The sequence below is a fragment of the Corylus avellana genome, chromosome 6 (genome assembly GCF_965113065.1).
Source record: "Corylus avellana chromosome 6, dhCorAvel1.hap1.2, whole genome shotgun sequence".
In the NCBI taxonomy this organism is placed as follows: Eukaryota; Viridiplantae; Streptophyta; class Magnoliopsida; order Fagales; family Betulaceae; genus Corylus; species Corylus avellana.
Genome location: NC_142495.1, coordinates 24,306,876 through 24,321,637, shown reverse-complemented (window position 1 = coordinate 24,321,637; position 14,762 = coordinate 24,306,876). Strand labels below are relative to the sequence as shown.

The following is a 14,762-nucleotide window of genomic DNA, read 5'->3' as shown; positions in this document are numbered from 1 at the left end:
AATCCCCAATTATTATTATATTTTTGTACCTTTTTCTTGGAAAATGGTATAATTATATTTTTTACAGGTTCCTTTAAAACTTAACAAAATATATACAGATGGAATCATCAATTTAATAACGAGAACAAACTCAGCAAGCTATAAAATAAAAGTAACAACTCAGGGATTAATTCATTAACATTTTGTTTTGTTTTGTTTCTTTATGTTAAAAAAAAAAAAATTGCATTTTCTGATTTTTTTTTTTTCTTTCTATTTTTCTGAGAATGTGTTTTTTTAATCTTATCTAGGGTATTTTCTCATTTTGGGTCACGAAAGGAAAATATTACAATCCAATGGCAAGATTGGAGGGAACATTGTAAAAAGTAAAATATTGGAAAACATTACAAGTAAGGTGGTAATTAAAGAGGAGTAACTGTAGTCTTGAACAAAATTTTGTAGAATCCACAATACTTAAAAGAGGGTCCGATTGTTCATATTGGCAAAATGACGTTATCGATAGCCCCCCCCATGACGTTTTACCAACAGAAAGGAGCAAGCTCTAACCATCCATCCCTCTATCTATTATGAGAAGAGAAGATAGGCTGTGGCACTTGCATTTACTTTCCTTGACAAACTTGAGATAGTGCTACCCCATAAAGTTTTTAGTTACTTTTCCAACCTCAGAATCAGTAAAACCATAGGAACTGATTTTATATTTTTTCCCTGCAAAATAAAGCTGTCCACAAACGGATGATCTAGACATTGCCTACACCAGTAACATGGTTCAAAACATAAAAAGCCATACATTTAGCATATAATGTGTTCCAAAATAAAGATACAATCCATTTAGACCCTTACTGTGCATAACATAAAACCAATATCTACAGTCTACAGGTAGGTATAAGAAGCTCAACATACCTTAGAGCAAATGCTTTGAAGAGTATTTACCACCCTCCTTTGCCACTTGTGTCATTCTGCTTCCCCCAAGAGCTTCCTGCTGCTTTTCCCCACGAATCAGTTGGTTCTCCATCCCCGTTAGCTCCTCCTTTTGCATCTTTTGATTGATTCCAAGGAGATGACCGACCCCCATCTGCAGCACTTGAACCTGTTCCTCTATTCCAAACTGAACCCTTTAGATCATTTGTTTCTTTAACTTCCTTGGTGATGGTCGACTTGTCCAAGTTAGACCACTGGCTCCCACCAGAAGCATTTGATCCCCAATTGTTTCCCTTGCTTCCACCAGCTTCATTAGTTGAAACGGTTCCTTTGTTCCACCCACCAGCTACAGCATTACTATCAGCAATGTCTTTACCCTCTGTTGGCTGGCTCCATCCCGAGTTAGACCACTGGCTCCCACCTGAAGCATTTGATCCCCAATTGTTTCCCTTGCTTCCACCAGCTTCATTAGTTGAACTGGTTCCTTTGTTCCACCCACCAGCTGCAGCATTACTACCAGCAATGTCTTTACCCTGTGTTGGCTGGCTGCATCCCGAGCTATTCCAACTGCTGGATTGATTGCTAGTTCCACCACTTCCTGCACTCCAGCTCTGCAACTTCTTATCACCACCTCCATTGTTCCAAGTTCCGGCACCATCATTATTTTTCCACCCATCCCCTGCTCCTTTGTTCCAGTCAGAGGGCTTATCCTCACTATAGTCATTTCTGTTGTTCCAACCACCGCCAGGGTCCCTCCTTCCACGGCCTCCATCTCCAAATCCTCCTGTGTCTGATCTGCCACCAAAACCTCCTCGGTCCGACCTACCCCTACCACGAAAGCTCCCACCATCTCTGCCTCCAAATCCTCCTGTGTCTGATCTACCACCGAAACCCCCCCTGTCTCTGCCTCTGCCTCCAAAACCCCCTCTACCTCTAAAGCCTCCTCTATCTGAACTGCCTCTACCTCCATAGCCTCCCTGAGAATTCCCACCACTTGCCCAATTACCAGAACTGTCACTTTGATCTTCATTTCCAGACTCCCAATTTCTTTTCTTGCCCCAATTAGAATTCTGGTTTGCATCACCAGATCCAGTTTTCCAATTACTTTTGCCCCAATTAGAATTCTGGTTCCCACCTTCAGTCCCATCACATTTTTTACTCCAACTGGAATTCTGGTTTGCATCACCAGATCCAGTGTTTGATGCATTCCAACAAGAGGATTTTGAGCTCTTCCATGGGTCTCCACTTTCGCCAATCTCCTTATCTACCCCCGCTCCTTTGTTCCAACCTGATCCATCATTATCACCAGATGCATTGTCTCTCTTCCAACTATCATCTTTTCTATCCGAATCAGAAGCTCTGGATTTGCCCCAACCAACTGTTTGATCACTGTTCCAACCAGACCGGTTCCCCGAGGACATACCATCATTTGTCCTAGTATCTTCTTGATCCCTGTTCCAATCAGATTGTCCTTGACTGAATGATCTTCCCCTGCCAAATTGACCTCTACCTCGTTGGCCACCTCCCCTCCCCCCCCTTCTCCCACCAGACCCAAAACCCTCATCAGCTTGTTTACTCCATGAAGACCCTTCATCTGGTTTACTCCAAGAACCTCCATCTTGGTTGTTCCAAGAAGAACCTTTATCTTTGTCCCAAGATCTTCCATTATCACCAAAGGCCTTTGGTTTGTTCCAACTACCTGTCTGTTCCTGATTACTGGACCTGCCTTTACTCCATCCAGTTACATCTTCACTTATATTTTTCAGGTTACCCCACTTTGGGGTTTGACTTCCAGTGACAACTTTGGCTTCATTCCATCCACTTGCCTCATCAGTTTTTTCAACTTCTCGTGCCGAGTTCCCACCTGCATTACCCCAATTCCCAGTCTGATTCTCTGCAACAGGCATTGAACTTTTCCAATCTGTCTTGCATCCACTAGATCCATCCCTACTGCTCGATTTTTCAATGGCCTTGCCCCAAGAATCTTCTTGAATTGCACTAGCATTGCCTTTATCTTGGCTATCCGCAGCTTTGCCCCAAGATCCCTCACCAGCAACGACATCTTTGCCCTTGTCCCAAGAATTCTGTTGAATACGGTCAGAACCTGTGCTTTTCCAGCCATCCCAAACAAGACCAGAGCTTTTATTCTTTTCACAAGATCCAGCTTCAACTACATTTTTACCTTTGCCCCAAGAATCCAGTTGATTCTTTCCAGTAGTTGCACCACCCCAACTGCTAGTTGGATTTACACCAACACTCTTACCTTTGTTCAAGGGCTCCCCAGATGTTCTCCAACCCCCCTGATTATCAGATGTGGTTTTGTTCTCCCAGGTGGCTGCAGCATCATTTGAAGAATCAGCTGGAGTTTCAATTTTGTCTCCTTTGGCCCAATTGTCTCCAGAAACTTTTGGGGTGCCTGAGCCAGTTGTTATTGCTTTACCCCAGCTATTAGATGAACCCCCCCAAGAGCCAGTTTTCATAGTAGCTTTGTTCCAAGCATTTTCACCTTTTTCACTTCCACCAACATCATCAACAGCTTTATTACTAGAAGTTGCAGCACCCCAGGATGATTTCTCGTTCACTGCTGCAGCAGACGCATTTTCATTAGCTTCTGCAACACCCCAGGATGATTTCTTATTAGCTGCTGAAGCAGCCCAGGGTGATTTTTGATTAGCTGCTGTAGCAGCCCAGGATGAGCTTTCGTTAGCTGAGGCACTGCTATTATTTGGCGCCAGTTTGCTCTCCCAAGCAGCATTTTCCACATCTATACATCATAACAGACAAATAATGAACCAGATTTACAGAACTGATGAAACTTTTAGTAAATTTCATTGCATATTCAGAAACATGGTGAGTTATATACCTTTTTTGGCATCATTGCCCTCAGAACTGAAAGGATTCGCAGAACTGGACTCTGGCTGAAGCTGAAATCATCAGAAAACTCAAAACTCATTGAATAAGAATTGTTGCAGATGGCACACATGCGCGCGCGCACACACACATATATATTCACAGAGAAAGGGAGAGAGATGAACTAAAATATTTAGAGCAAGTTCAAAACCAACCGAAAAGCCTGAGGCAGGGAAACTAGGCCAAGAGCTCCTGCACAAAAGTAGAAGAAGGATGCATGAGATATATTATTATTACTATTTCCTTTTTCTTTTACAAATTACATATGGATATGGGTTAAGATTAATGTGTCGTAAGGAGGCCTTAGGGTAAACCATTTGTGGCATGATAAACTGATAAACATCATGACAAATGCAGAGTGAGGTATTGGCAACTACTAAGACCATTAGACAAAGAACTTTATTTTAGTTGATGGGTAAATCATGAGTCAATTAATGCATCACGTGGCTAGAATGCAGGGTTCACCCCTGAAAGAAGGATGGTACTACCAGGCCACTAGCACCTTTTTTATTTCAAACGAGGTACATAGAAGTATAGAACTACAATCACACAGATTGTCATCTACATAATCTGCATGAAATAGAACCCTTGACAGTTGACAAGATAGAAAACTGAATTATGGTCATTTTTCGTTTCAAACAAGTATTTCATTGTTAAGACAGTGAATTTGAGCAGTCATCCAGCAATGAAGAAATAATTCTAAAGGTGAAAAGGCAAGTATTTCAGATAATCTGCTAAAAAAAAAAAAGATTTTAATTCTTGTTACAGAACCATATGTGAATAAAAGAACATTACACATCCAATTAACAGAGCTTCCAGAAAATAATCATAAAGTGAAGTCAGTCAGATAGTGTATTACCTAAATCCTGCCATTCGGAAATGTTTATATTAAAAGGGTAAATCCCTACTTCCACCAGTATCTAGGATAACCTAACTTGTGGTTGAGAGTTTTTCATGTAAAAGGGCTATGTAGGACTCCATCATGCTCAATACCACTGAAACCAGCTCCTACATTTTTTTCTTTATTGGGGTAAGGTAAGAATTAAACAAATCAAAGAAAATAAGAACAAGTGGACAGGGCGTATCCCAAAAAACTCAACTCAATCTTGAGAGAGGAAGGACACACAATCCACTTCCTCCCTCAAAAAGAGACTGTGACCTTTAAAGCCATCTGTTCCGTTAAAAAGACTAAAGATCACGGAGGACATTGCACCTAACTCTAACCCAAAATATGACATCATTTGAGACAATACAAGCATTCCTAATCCTATTGCACCTACATTTAAAATATCACATAAAGCACAAAGCTCTGCCATGTGAAATCCGATTTCCCAAACATATCATTTGCTGTTTTACATTCACCGAGTCGCATATAGTGATACATCAATGCACATGACATTCTTGGCCCAATTCAGACAAATGTAACTTTCCATCTATATGTAGGTTGCATATGAAGAGATCATATACCAACAAAGCCAGCAACTTCGAACAATCAGGCAACGCATTTAGGGCTGGTTTGATTGTCCTAAAAACTTGATGCCTCCATCTCCATGCACATTTTGTAAATTTTTTCAAAATCAAATTGGAACAATCTGAAAAGGCCACTCAAGAGAGACACAAACATCATCTTGGAAATTTTGAAGCAACAGATTTTTAATAACCATGCAAATTTGAAGTAATAAATTCTTTTCTTCTTCTAGTTTTTTTTTGATAAGTAATTCTTTTCTTCTTCTAGTTAGGATGTTTTCTCATGTATACTTCCTATGTACCTAAGGGTGCCTTACACATTTAATGATATCTCAATTAGTTATAAAAACAATAAGCATGCAAAGATGACTTAGCCCATCTAATACAAGGGTAGCTCCAACTTCTTTATGCTCCAGTTCTACTTGATGGATTTCCGTAAAATCATTGTTAAAAGTACAAATTGGGACATTCAAATGGAGAAGCAGACAAGCTCTTAAAATTTACAAATATAAGATTCAAAAAGAAATTTCTGCAAGCTCTTGTAGCGATCCTCCTGGACCCCCTGGGTCCCTCCCTGATGACCAATATATACTCCTAGTTTATTTCCAGAATTTTTACAGCATATACAGTATGAATGAGTTGATAAGTGAGATAACCAAAATTGTACCTTTCACCAGACAGCCCTCCAGAATTCCAACTATCACTCCCTGCTAATGTTTTGGCTCCACCCATCCAATCTTTCAAAAAAAAAAAGTAAAAGTTCCCGTAAGGTACAATGAAGTATATATCTTAAATGAAACAGAAATTGCCATGCAAAACACTAAAACACATGTATATATATAATCTAATAACCAAACCTTCATGTTACACAAGAAGATTCTTCTCCCATGCACAATTTCAATAATGTGATGGTACAAAATTTCACAAATATGGTGTTCCAGAAATAATTTTCTTGAAGAATAAATAGGTCCATACCTCTAGAACAGTCTTCAGTTCCAAGCAGATCAAATGGTTTTATAGAACTGGATTCAGGATCCTCACTTTTATCGTTGGGAAGAAGCATGTCAGAATAGTTATTGTATAAAATTAATCAAAATCAGGTCGAAACGGATCATTAAAATTGTGAAAGAGTACCTTAGAGACATGGTAGAGCTCTTCCCTCGAACCTCAGAAAGATGCTCGCTTTTGACTGCAGGAATACCAACATATGGAGATAAATCATAACAACGACCAAACCACATCCAACGGAATAAGAACAGACCCATCATTAACAAACCTGTAAGAACCTTGTGCTGAGAATCAAGTTTCACTGTAACATCAGAATGACGTATAGCTAAAACACGGCAGAGGTATCCCTTCAGAGGACCAACACGGATTCTCAAGGTCTGACCAATAGAGAAGATTCCATCTTTATCCCTACGGTTGACTGCAATGAAAAACATTTATTTAAGTAGATAGGGGAAAACCCTGGTATCTACAGCTGATAGCTTAAAATTAAGGCATTGATATCTACACCAATACATACATTCAGAATTGCTTTCCCTAGCTTGCCATGGCTTTTGAGGTGAAAGAGGTGATTTAGGAGATGATGTGAAGTCTTCAAAACCCGAGAAACCTGATTCAACACCCTGAACGAGGGAGAACAAAGATCACTAGTAAGAACATCAGGATCCAAAAATCTTTCCCCACTCTTAACCAACCCCCATCCCCCCTCAAAAAAAAAAAAAAAAAAAAACTTAGGAAAAGGAACTATGGCTGCTTTTTAAGACTCACAACCTTTTCTTTGCATGCATCAGTGGAGAACACAATTTTCTCACACATTTGAGATTTAGCACAGAAATAACCCGCATTTTCTGTCTCATTCTCATCATACAAAAAGATCGTGCCTCTGTAGATCTTCCTAACAATCCCTTGCCTGCCCTGCAAAAATATAAACAAAGGTATAAATTTTCATCCCCTAAAGGCAAATATAGTCCAGTAAACTACATTTAAAATAATATTTGCATTGGATATTAATATCAAACCTTAGAGGGTCCTTCCAAAACTTTGATAGTATCAGAGACAGAAATGGGCTTCATACGCTGATCTAAAGCAGTAAATTTCATATCAAAGGGCCCACCCTTTAACTCTTTCAGTTGAACAGTCACCACAACAGGTCCTTCTGCACCCTCTTTCAGAATCTAAACAATAACTAGGAGGTAAGTCGCTGATAAAAGAATCAAGCACAAAAACTAAATTATATACCTTGTAAGTATCATCTTTCTCCATGCCTATGATAACACCAAAATCTTTCTTACTGAAATAGCAGACAAAATAAATGCAAATCAGTTAGGTGGTTCTAGGCAATATGATAGGGATCACAAATGCAACGTAAGTTTGCATAGGACTCACCCAAAACAGACAAGATCATGCAGTTCAAAGCCGTTTGCCCCACCAGATCCAGAGGAACCCTCTCCTTTCCCACCACCTTTATCAGAAGGTTTCCCACTTCGTAGGTTTCCCACGATCCGTGTTTTCTTTTGTTCACCGTAAAGCTGTGAGAGCCAGTCCAAATCATCGGATTCATTATTCTCAGAAGGTTTAAACTTTAGGAGCTCCTCTTCTGATGGATTAACTCCCCAACAGCTTAACGAATCTACTGATACTTTCTTGTATAAATATCCATTGTTGAGCATCAGACCATCAAGAACCTCAAAAACCTTGTTGGTGTCACGATCACGTCTGTATTTTATGAGAGGCCGGAACTCCCTACAAAGGTGAAATGTGTGTGTGTGTGTGTGTGTGTGTGTGTATCAGAGGCTTTGAAATGACAAAATGTAAAAGACATGATCATGCATATTACTCAAGTTCACGAGCGCTCATCAGTCTTGGTGCCGGACTGGACTTATTCTTGAGGCTAACTCCCCCACCCTGTAAGAATGATATTACTGAATACATGTACCAACTTTATTTTTCAAAATAATAATAATAAGGATGTTCTGATTGTAACACAGGAGTCCGAAAACTTCTCAAAAAATAAATTTCCAATTGAACCAACTCCTTAGGCAGTAAATGGCCATAAACTTATAAATGGAAAAATCCAATGCATTCAACACATAAAAAAAAAAAAAAAAAAAACACAACTTCGCCATATAAATTTCCAACTGAATATACTCCATAAGCAGTAAATGACCGTAAGATTATAAATGGCACAATCCAATGCCTTCATTCAACACATACAAAAAACAATTCTTAGTTGTAATGAGGCACTGATGACTTCTAATTTCTATCCAACCATCTCTGTAAGAAACAAAGAAAAGCCCTAGAATTTTCACGTTTACTTCCAGACCTTTACTTCTTTTCTTTTTTGGTAAGCACTTCCAGACCTTAACTGTACAGGAAATACCACCACCTTATTCCTTCAAGATCTTCATGATAAATACTCACCATTGGTTAGCTCCCAAAATATCATAATAGACTAAAGCACATCCAACCTAAAATGCGATAAAGCCATTAATTTGAGAGACCCTAACAATATAATTATATGGCACTTCAACAAGCAAGTCTGGTTGTCAGAGGCAAGGTTCCTAAGAAGCAGCTTTTACCAAAAATAAGAAAAATGCTCACTAAAGGAGATGATTATCAGGGTTCGCAATAAAACATAGTTGCACCAGTTATGAATCTCCATATGTATCTTGTCTTGGCTGAAGCCATAAGGCAATGAGGAAGTACACATAAATTACAGGATGTAATTGGGATTACTTACCTATCATTCAGTGAATTGCAAACTATAATATTTGACTTCATCTTTAAATCCTAAACTAAAAAATATAACAGAAAGGTAGGACTCCATGAATTAACAAATATGAACTGCATAAACAGTGATACTTTTACTAAGCAACTTTAGATGATTCAAAGCATTGGTAGAGGAATCTGTAGTTTCTTTTAATGTTTGTGCCTTTTTTTGTCCGCGATCCACCAAATTTTTTTAATTAAAAAAAAAAAAAAACATAAAATGCAAAATTGTGCATAGGAAATTTAGACTAGCACTAAGGATTATGTAACTCAATTTGGCAATTCCATACAAATCTTATGCAATAAATGACTCAATCTAGCAGTCACATATTGCATAAGATTATTGTAAAAAACATCAATTATCACCAGGGAAAGAAAAATGAAGGTATAAGCTTGTAGATCAATTCGGCGGGGAACCAATGTGGAAAATATGAAGGGAACCAATGTGGAAAATATATCGCATTACATATTTTGCAGCCAAGGCTTGTAGATCAATTCTTGGTATAAGCTTCACGGTTGCTCTTTTGCGATCATTGTTCACAGCCACAATCTACAGACAAAATTGAAAATTAAGAAATAAGTACTAAATGTGGCTAGAAAGCAACTAAGACCACTAGAGAACACAACCTGTGCCAGGTCTCCCTTGTATTTCCCATTCTTCACACGAGCCCACATGCCCTCGGAAACTTCATTGCACTTACTTCGGGCAGAGAGCAAATGAGAAATTTCATTTTTTGGAACTGGCATTATTCGAGTAGAATATATGCTAGAAAGCCCTTTGCATGCCTGAATTTACAAACGCATACTATAGCTATTAGTCTACTTATAACAGAGTTCGCTATAGGAGCAATTCTATGAGTACTGGTAGTCACAATATCATCAAATATATTACCTCATTAACATCATTTTGCTTGTCAGCTTCTATGTAAATGAAACCTTTTAGATGATCAAGAGCAAATGCAGACAATATCTGAAGTTTGGTACCTAATAATTTCAAGTCAACGTATTTCTGCATAAGACAGAAAGCTGAATGCCTCTCCCGTCCAACCTACAGTCAGCGAGTAGTAGTTAAACACAAAGTAAAGGAAGGCATGAGGGGAGGAGAAGCTTTAAAAATTAGCATTATGAATTATAAAAACAATATTCCAAGTACCATACCGTGCATTTAACTTTCCAGATGGTCGGATACTTTGCAGAAGGTACAAAGGAATTTCTTTCAATCGATCTTTTGTTATCATAATCATCCCCAGCATATGTAAACATATTAGAACCATCCTTGTAGCGCTCTTCCATCATTTTATCAAATTCTTCCTCATTCATCTCCTCCTCTTTGGGGAAAAGTAGATGGTTCTGTGCTTTACCTTGTTCCTTTGTTATATCCATCTCTGAAACAACTTCTTCTTCCACAAAATCTGTTCCCGGAAATGGGTTTGGGGGAGGGGCGGGAGGGAGGGGGAAATGATTGGTTAAAAATGCTTATCGGAATAAAACAAGATGACACAAAATTATACTCTAAATGCATGTGACGCACAAACTATGTATGACTTCACACATGACTACAAATATCAGGCCATACTGATGAAGCACAAGAAACCTTATTTTATATCAAGTTGTACATCGAAAGTCAAATGAAGATATAGATCATATCCCTTGTCTTGGGTACAATGTACAGAGACTGATCAATCTCTCAGAACTCAACTCTATTGAATTCTATCTAAAGTTATAACCTTTTCTTAATTTTTGCTACTTTCTCAACTGGATACATATTGTATCATATTTTTCATGCTAGCACATCCATTGACCTGTCATACCTGGAAAAACCATATTAGCCCAATTTCCCTCGCCAATCCAACAAAATTTTAAAGGGAACTTCTGCCTCAATCTCTCCCTTAGGAATAATCAACCTAAACATCCCTTGCATGCGGCTTAATTATGTCAAGATTAAGGACCAACCATCTGGTAGGCCAATATTTTATTTTCTATACAACTAAATAAAATATGGGACAAATGCAGGTCCTTCCAATCCTGCAGATTATCATACAGCTCAGGCATCTATTTAAGGTCAATGATCATGTAACAAATCCAATCCCTCTTGCACAAGAACACAACAAGGCATTAAAGTAGCTTAAGCTGCAAAACAGTCAGCAAGTGATTCAGTGATTACTACTCTTCAATGCGTAACAAGAAAACTGGCTGGAGCTTATGGCTACATGGCAAAGCCAAATTTGCTAGAAAATATGGTTACATAGCAGACCCCATAATATTCTACTATGAAAAAAGAAAAATACTAGAACTAAGGCATCTATTTAATGGATGGACATGTAGTGGATTCCAATCCTTCTTGCACAAAAATGCGACAAGGCATTAAAGTAGCATAAGATGCGAGACAGAAGCAAGTGATTCAGTGATTACCAGTCTTCAATGCATAGCAAGAAAACAGCTGGTGAGTTTCACAGAGATTTGTAACTGTATGGATATATAGCAAAGCGATACTTGCTAAAAAAAACTGGTGACATAACACAGCCCCATCATATTGTACTAGGAAAAAAGAAAAATACCGAACGTGGACACCATCATAACATGTTCGCTGGATCTGACTCTTGAAAAAATGGCTTAACCAAAGCCTTTATGCATACCGTATATATTTGTGAATAATAAACAAGGCACAATTTACAGGCATTACCACAACAACGTGACAAAGCTTATTCTCAGATCAAAGACTTTGGTAGAAACTAGTAAATACACATACAATCCTTCATGTATATCAGAAATACGTCTATGTATGTGATGAAAACGCACAAATTTCACCATCTTTATTCTTTTACCACAAAGGGCAACATTTGAACAACAACATCTAAAAGCTATAACCCTTCATTTAAAATCGTGATGAGACATTTATCATGTTATGTATGCAACTAAAACCGCGGAAATTTAACAGCATCAGTACAAAAACGTGAACTGTGACCTATAACTCAGTCCATTGTCCCCCCAAACCCCAAATCATCCCAGAAAAAACCACTTGGTGACTTAATTTTGCCATTGAACTTAGCTGAAATGGTTTGTGCACAACTTTCCAAAAGTAATTAAAAAAAAAACCCCGCAGATACCCAAACAAGTCGACTCACATTTTCCCCAAAACGCACACAACCTGAAAAACGCTAGGAACTACACCGTCTCATGTAACATACCTCAAAACTTAAACTATAAATTAAATCAAAAATATTAAAAGGAAAACCCTTAAACACCGAAAGTTCAAAACTGATCCCACAAAATTCTAAAATCCAAAAGAAAAAAATAATAATTAAAAACCATCAATAAGCACCATTTTTACAAATCAAGCTCCAAAAAATAACCTCAAAACCCTAATGAAAACCACCAAAAGGCAAATAAAATTACCAAAACCCAAAAAAAGAGAGAAAGAAAAGAAACTTTATTTTCACAATCGATCTCCAAATAATACCTCAAAATCCTACAAATCCCCCACGAAAACCCTAAAACAAACACAATGCACAGACAAAACACAAAACACAGAAGAGAGAGAGAGAGAGAAATGCACACAATTATCGATGTCACTGTCGTAGCTGGAATCGGAGTAGTCGTCCTCGCCAGCGGCGTCCTCGAAGAACTGGAGGACCGCGCGGTTCCTCATCCTCCGTCCACCGCCGGTCTTATCGTTGTATTCGTCTTCGTCGCGCTTTCGCTTGCCGTCAGAGGCCTTTCCGGCCACCTCCTTGCCTTTCCTCCCCATTCCTCCGTTAATGGGGGTGCGAGTGACTTCTGGCAGAGTCAGTGAGTCACAGAGCTTAGATATACGTGCGCAATACAATGTGATTTTACGATAGTATCCCTGTATAGAAAATCGTGCACATTTCAAAAGAAATTCAAATAATTTACGAAAAATGCTACTTTGCATTCAGTATATATATATTATCTATAAGATTGATTTTTTATTTTTTATTTTTTTATTTTGTAAGTTCCAAATAAGATTGATTACTATATTCATTTTTGTATATTTTCCCAGCAAGTTTAAGTCGAGATAAAAAATAGAGATTGTATATTATAAAAATTAGAATTCTTATAATATTGTATTGAGAAAATATTCATACAATTCAACTATTAGTTTACTAATTGTTTTCTAAGTAAATAGGTGTAATTTTCCTATATCAGCAATAAGAAATTCTTAGATTCTGTTCATTAATGTGGTTTTGATATATATATTTTTTGTTTTGTTTTGAAAAAAGAAAATGTTTTAATAAGACATAAAAATGAAAACTATTATCTTATTTTTAAGATTTTTTTTTTATTTGAATTATTTATTAATATTTTAATTTTAAAGATGGACTATGCCTCAATTAGGTGGAATCAAGGCGTGAGCATAAAGGCAAAGGAGAGTACATGACACAGGATGCTTTAAGGTGGGTGACGATCAAACCTTCTAATATAAGGTTGAATGACTTTGTTGGGACATGCAGTCATTGGAACGAATCTTACTAAAATAATATGTACGCTGTAATTTAAGCAACAGTCAATATTAAATTTTTTTAAATCTTTTTTCATTTTTTTTCTTATATTAAAAGCTTTTAAAAGTAAATCAGTTTTGAGATTAATCTTAATCATTGCTTGCAGTACAATATATATACTCATATTAAAATAATAGCATGAAAGCCAGTTCTTATTAGAACATTTGGGCAAGTACCATGGTTCAAATAATTTTGATGGCAAGTGGAAACTAAAAGGTATATATATATATAACTTGATTATAAGTGCCAATATGTGATTGGAGTCATGTTAACTACTAAAAAAATTTAGGGCCCCCCGGCCTTCCCAGACTCTTCCCCCTTTTCTTTTGTTACAGGCTCAAGTCCCACCGTGCCAAGTGTGCCGTCCACCATTTCTGCTGCGTCTTTTTCTGGGGTTCTTGGATCGGACTAGTCAAAGCTCAATCTATGTCCCTCAGTCAAACCCACCTCGACACGCGCCACTTCATTACGCACCGGCCTCGCCCACTTCCAACTGCACTTGTCGCTTTTGATTCTGGCAACTTCGCGACAGATCGTGACTTGCACACACCTGCTCGTGGTTTTTTCGCTTTTGGGCTTAGAATTATCCGCTAGCCTTCTTTCGGTGGTTGTGTTTTGTGGGCTTTTGTGTTTTTTTTTTTTTTTTTTTCTTTCTTATTTTTTCATTTTCCTTGTATTTTGTGGTCCTGGCCTGTTGGGTTGGAGATGTTAATAATTTCTTAACTTGCGAGTCGAGGAGGATGAGTTTCGAGGATGTTGCTACCTATGTATCCGATTATATTGGATTGAGTCTGTCTGGAGTAGACCTGTTCTCACAACTGAAGATTAGTCATGAGTTAACGGATTTTGATGTCATTGATAGATCTTAGATGTCAGATTGTTATGTATGTATTTATGACTTGTAACCTTCTAGCTTTGACTATGAGTTTCTCAAAGCTTTTGTTTTGTGATGTAAGAGTTTTATGCTCTTTGATTAATTAATGAGACTGAAATGATTTCTTTTTTTCTTTCTTTTTTTTTTTAAAAAAAAAAAAACTACTAAAAAAGATTGTAACACTTTCTAATCACATATCAACAAATTATAAAATAGTTATGTAGCAATTAATAGGTGTCCATGAGTATGCCATCCAAATTGGTATAAGAGCCATGCTTTGTCATTCTCATGCTTTGTTTTGT

General features: G+C 37.7%; 1 protein-coding gene across 2 annotated transcripts; it reads right to left on the bottom strand.

Annotated features, from left to right (window-relative positions):
- Positions 1-665: 665 nt before the first annotated feature.
- KTF1 (kow domain-containing transcription factor 1) lies at positions 666-12,856 on the bottom strand. 2 transcript variants are annotated; one of them, XM_059599945.2, is made up of 18 exons: positions 12,625-12,856; positions 10,225-10,478; positions 9,959-10,114; positions 9,694-9,852; positions 9,533-9,616; positions 8,135-8,202; positions 7,684-8,040; positions 7,537-7,588; positions 7,317-7,472; positions 7,069-7,212; positions 6,818-6,920; positions 6,569-6,718; positions 6,427-6,481; positions 6,268-6,332; positions 5,960-6,029; positions 3,981-4,017; positions 3,779-3,839; positions 666-3,679 (listed from the first exon to the last, which is right to left on the bottom strand). In XM_059599945.2, exons 1-18 carry the CDS (start codon positions 12,812-12,814, stop codon positions 924-926), a joined length of 4,917 nt encoding a protein of 1,638 aa, XP_059455928.2. In that variant the 5' UTR covers positions 12,815-12,856; the 3' UTR covers positions 666-923. The 2 variants fall into 2 exon arrangements, with proteins under 2 accessions (XP_059455928.2, XP_059455929.2); XM_059599946.2 differs by lacking the exons at positions 8,135-8,202; positions 9,694-9,852; positions 9,959-10,114; positions 10,225-10,478; positions 12,625-12,856 and having other exon boundaries at positions 9,533-9,618.
- Positions 12,857-14,762: the final 1,906 nt, after the last annotated feature.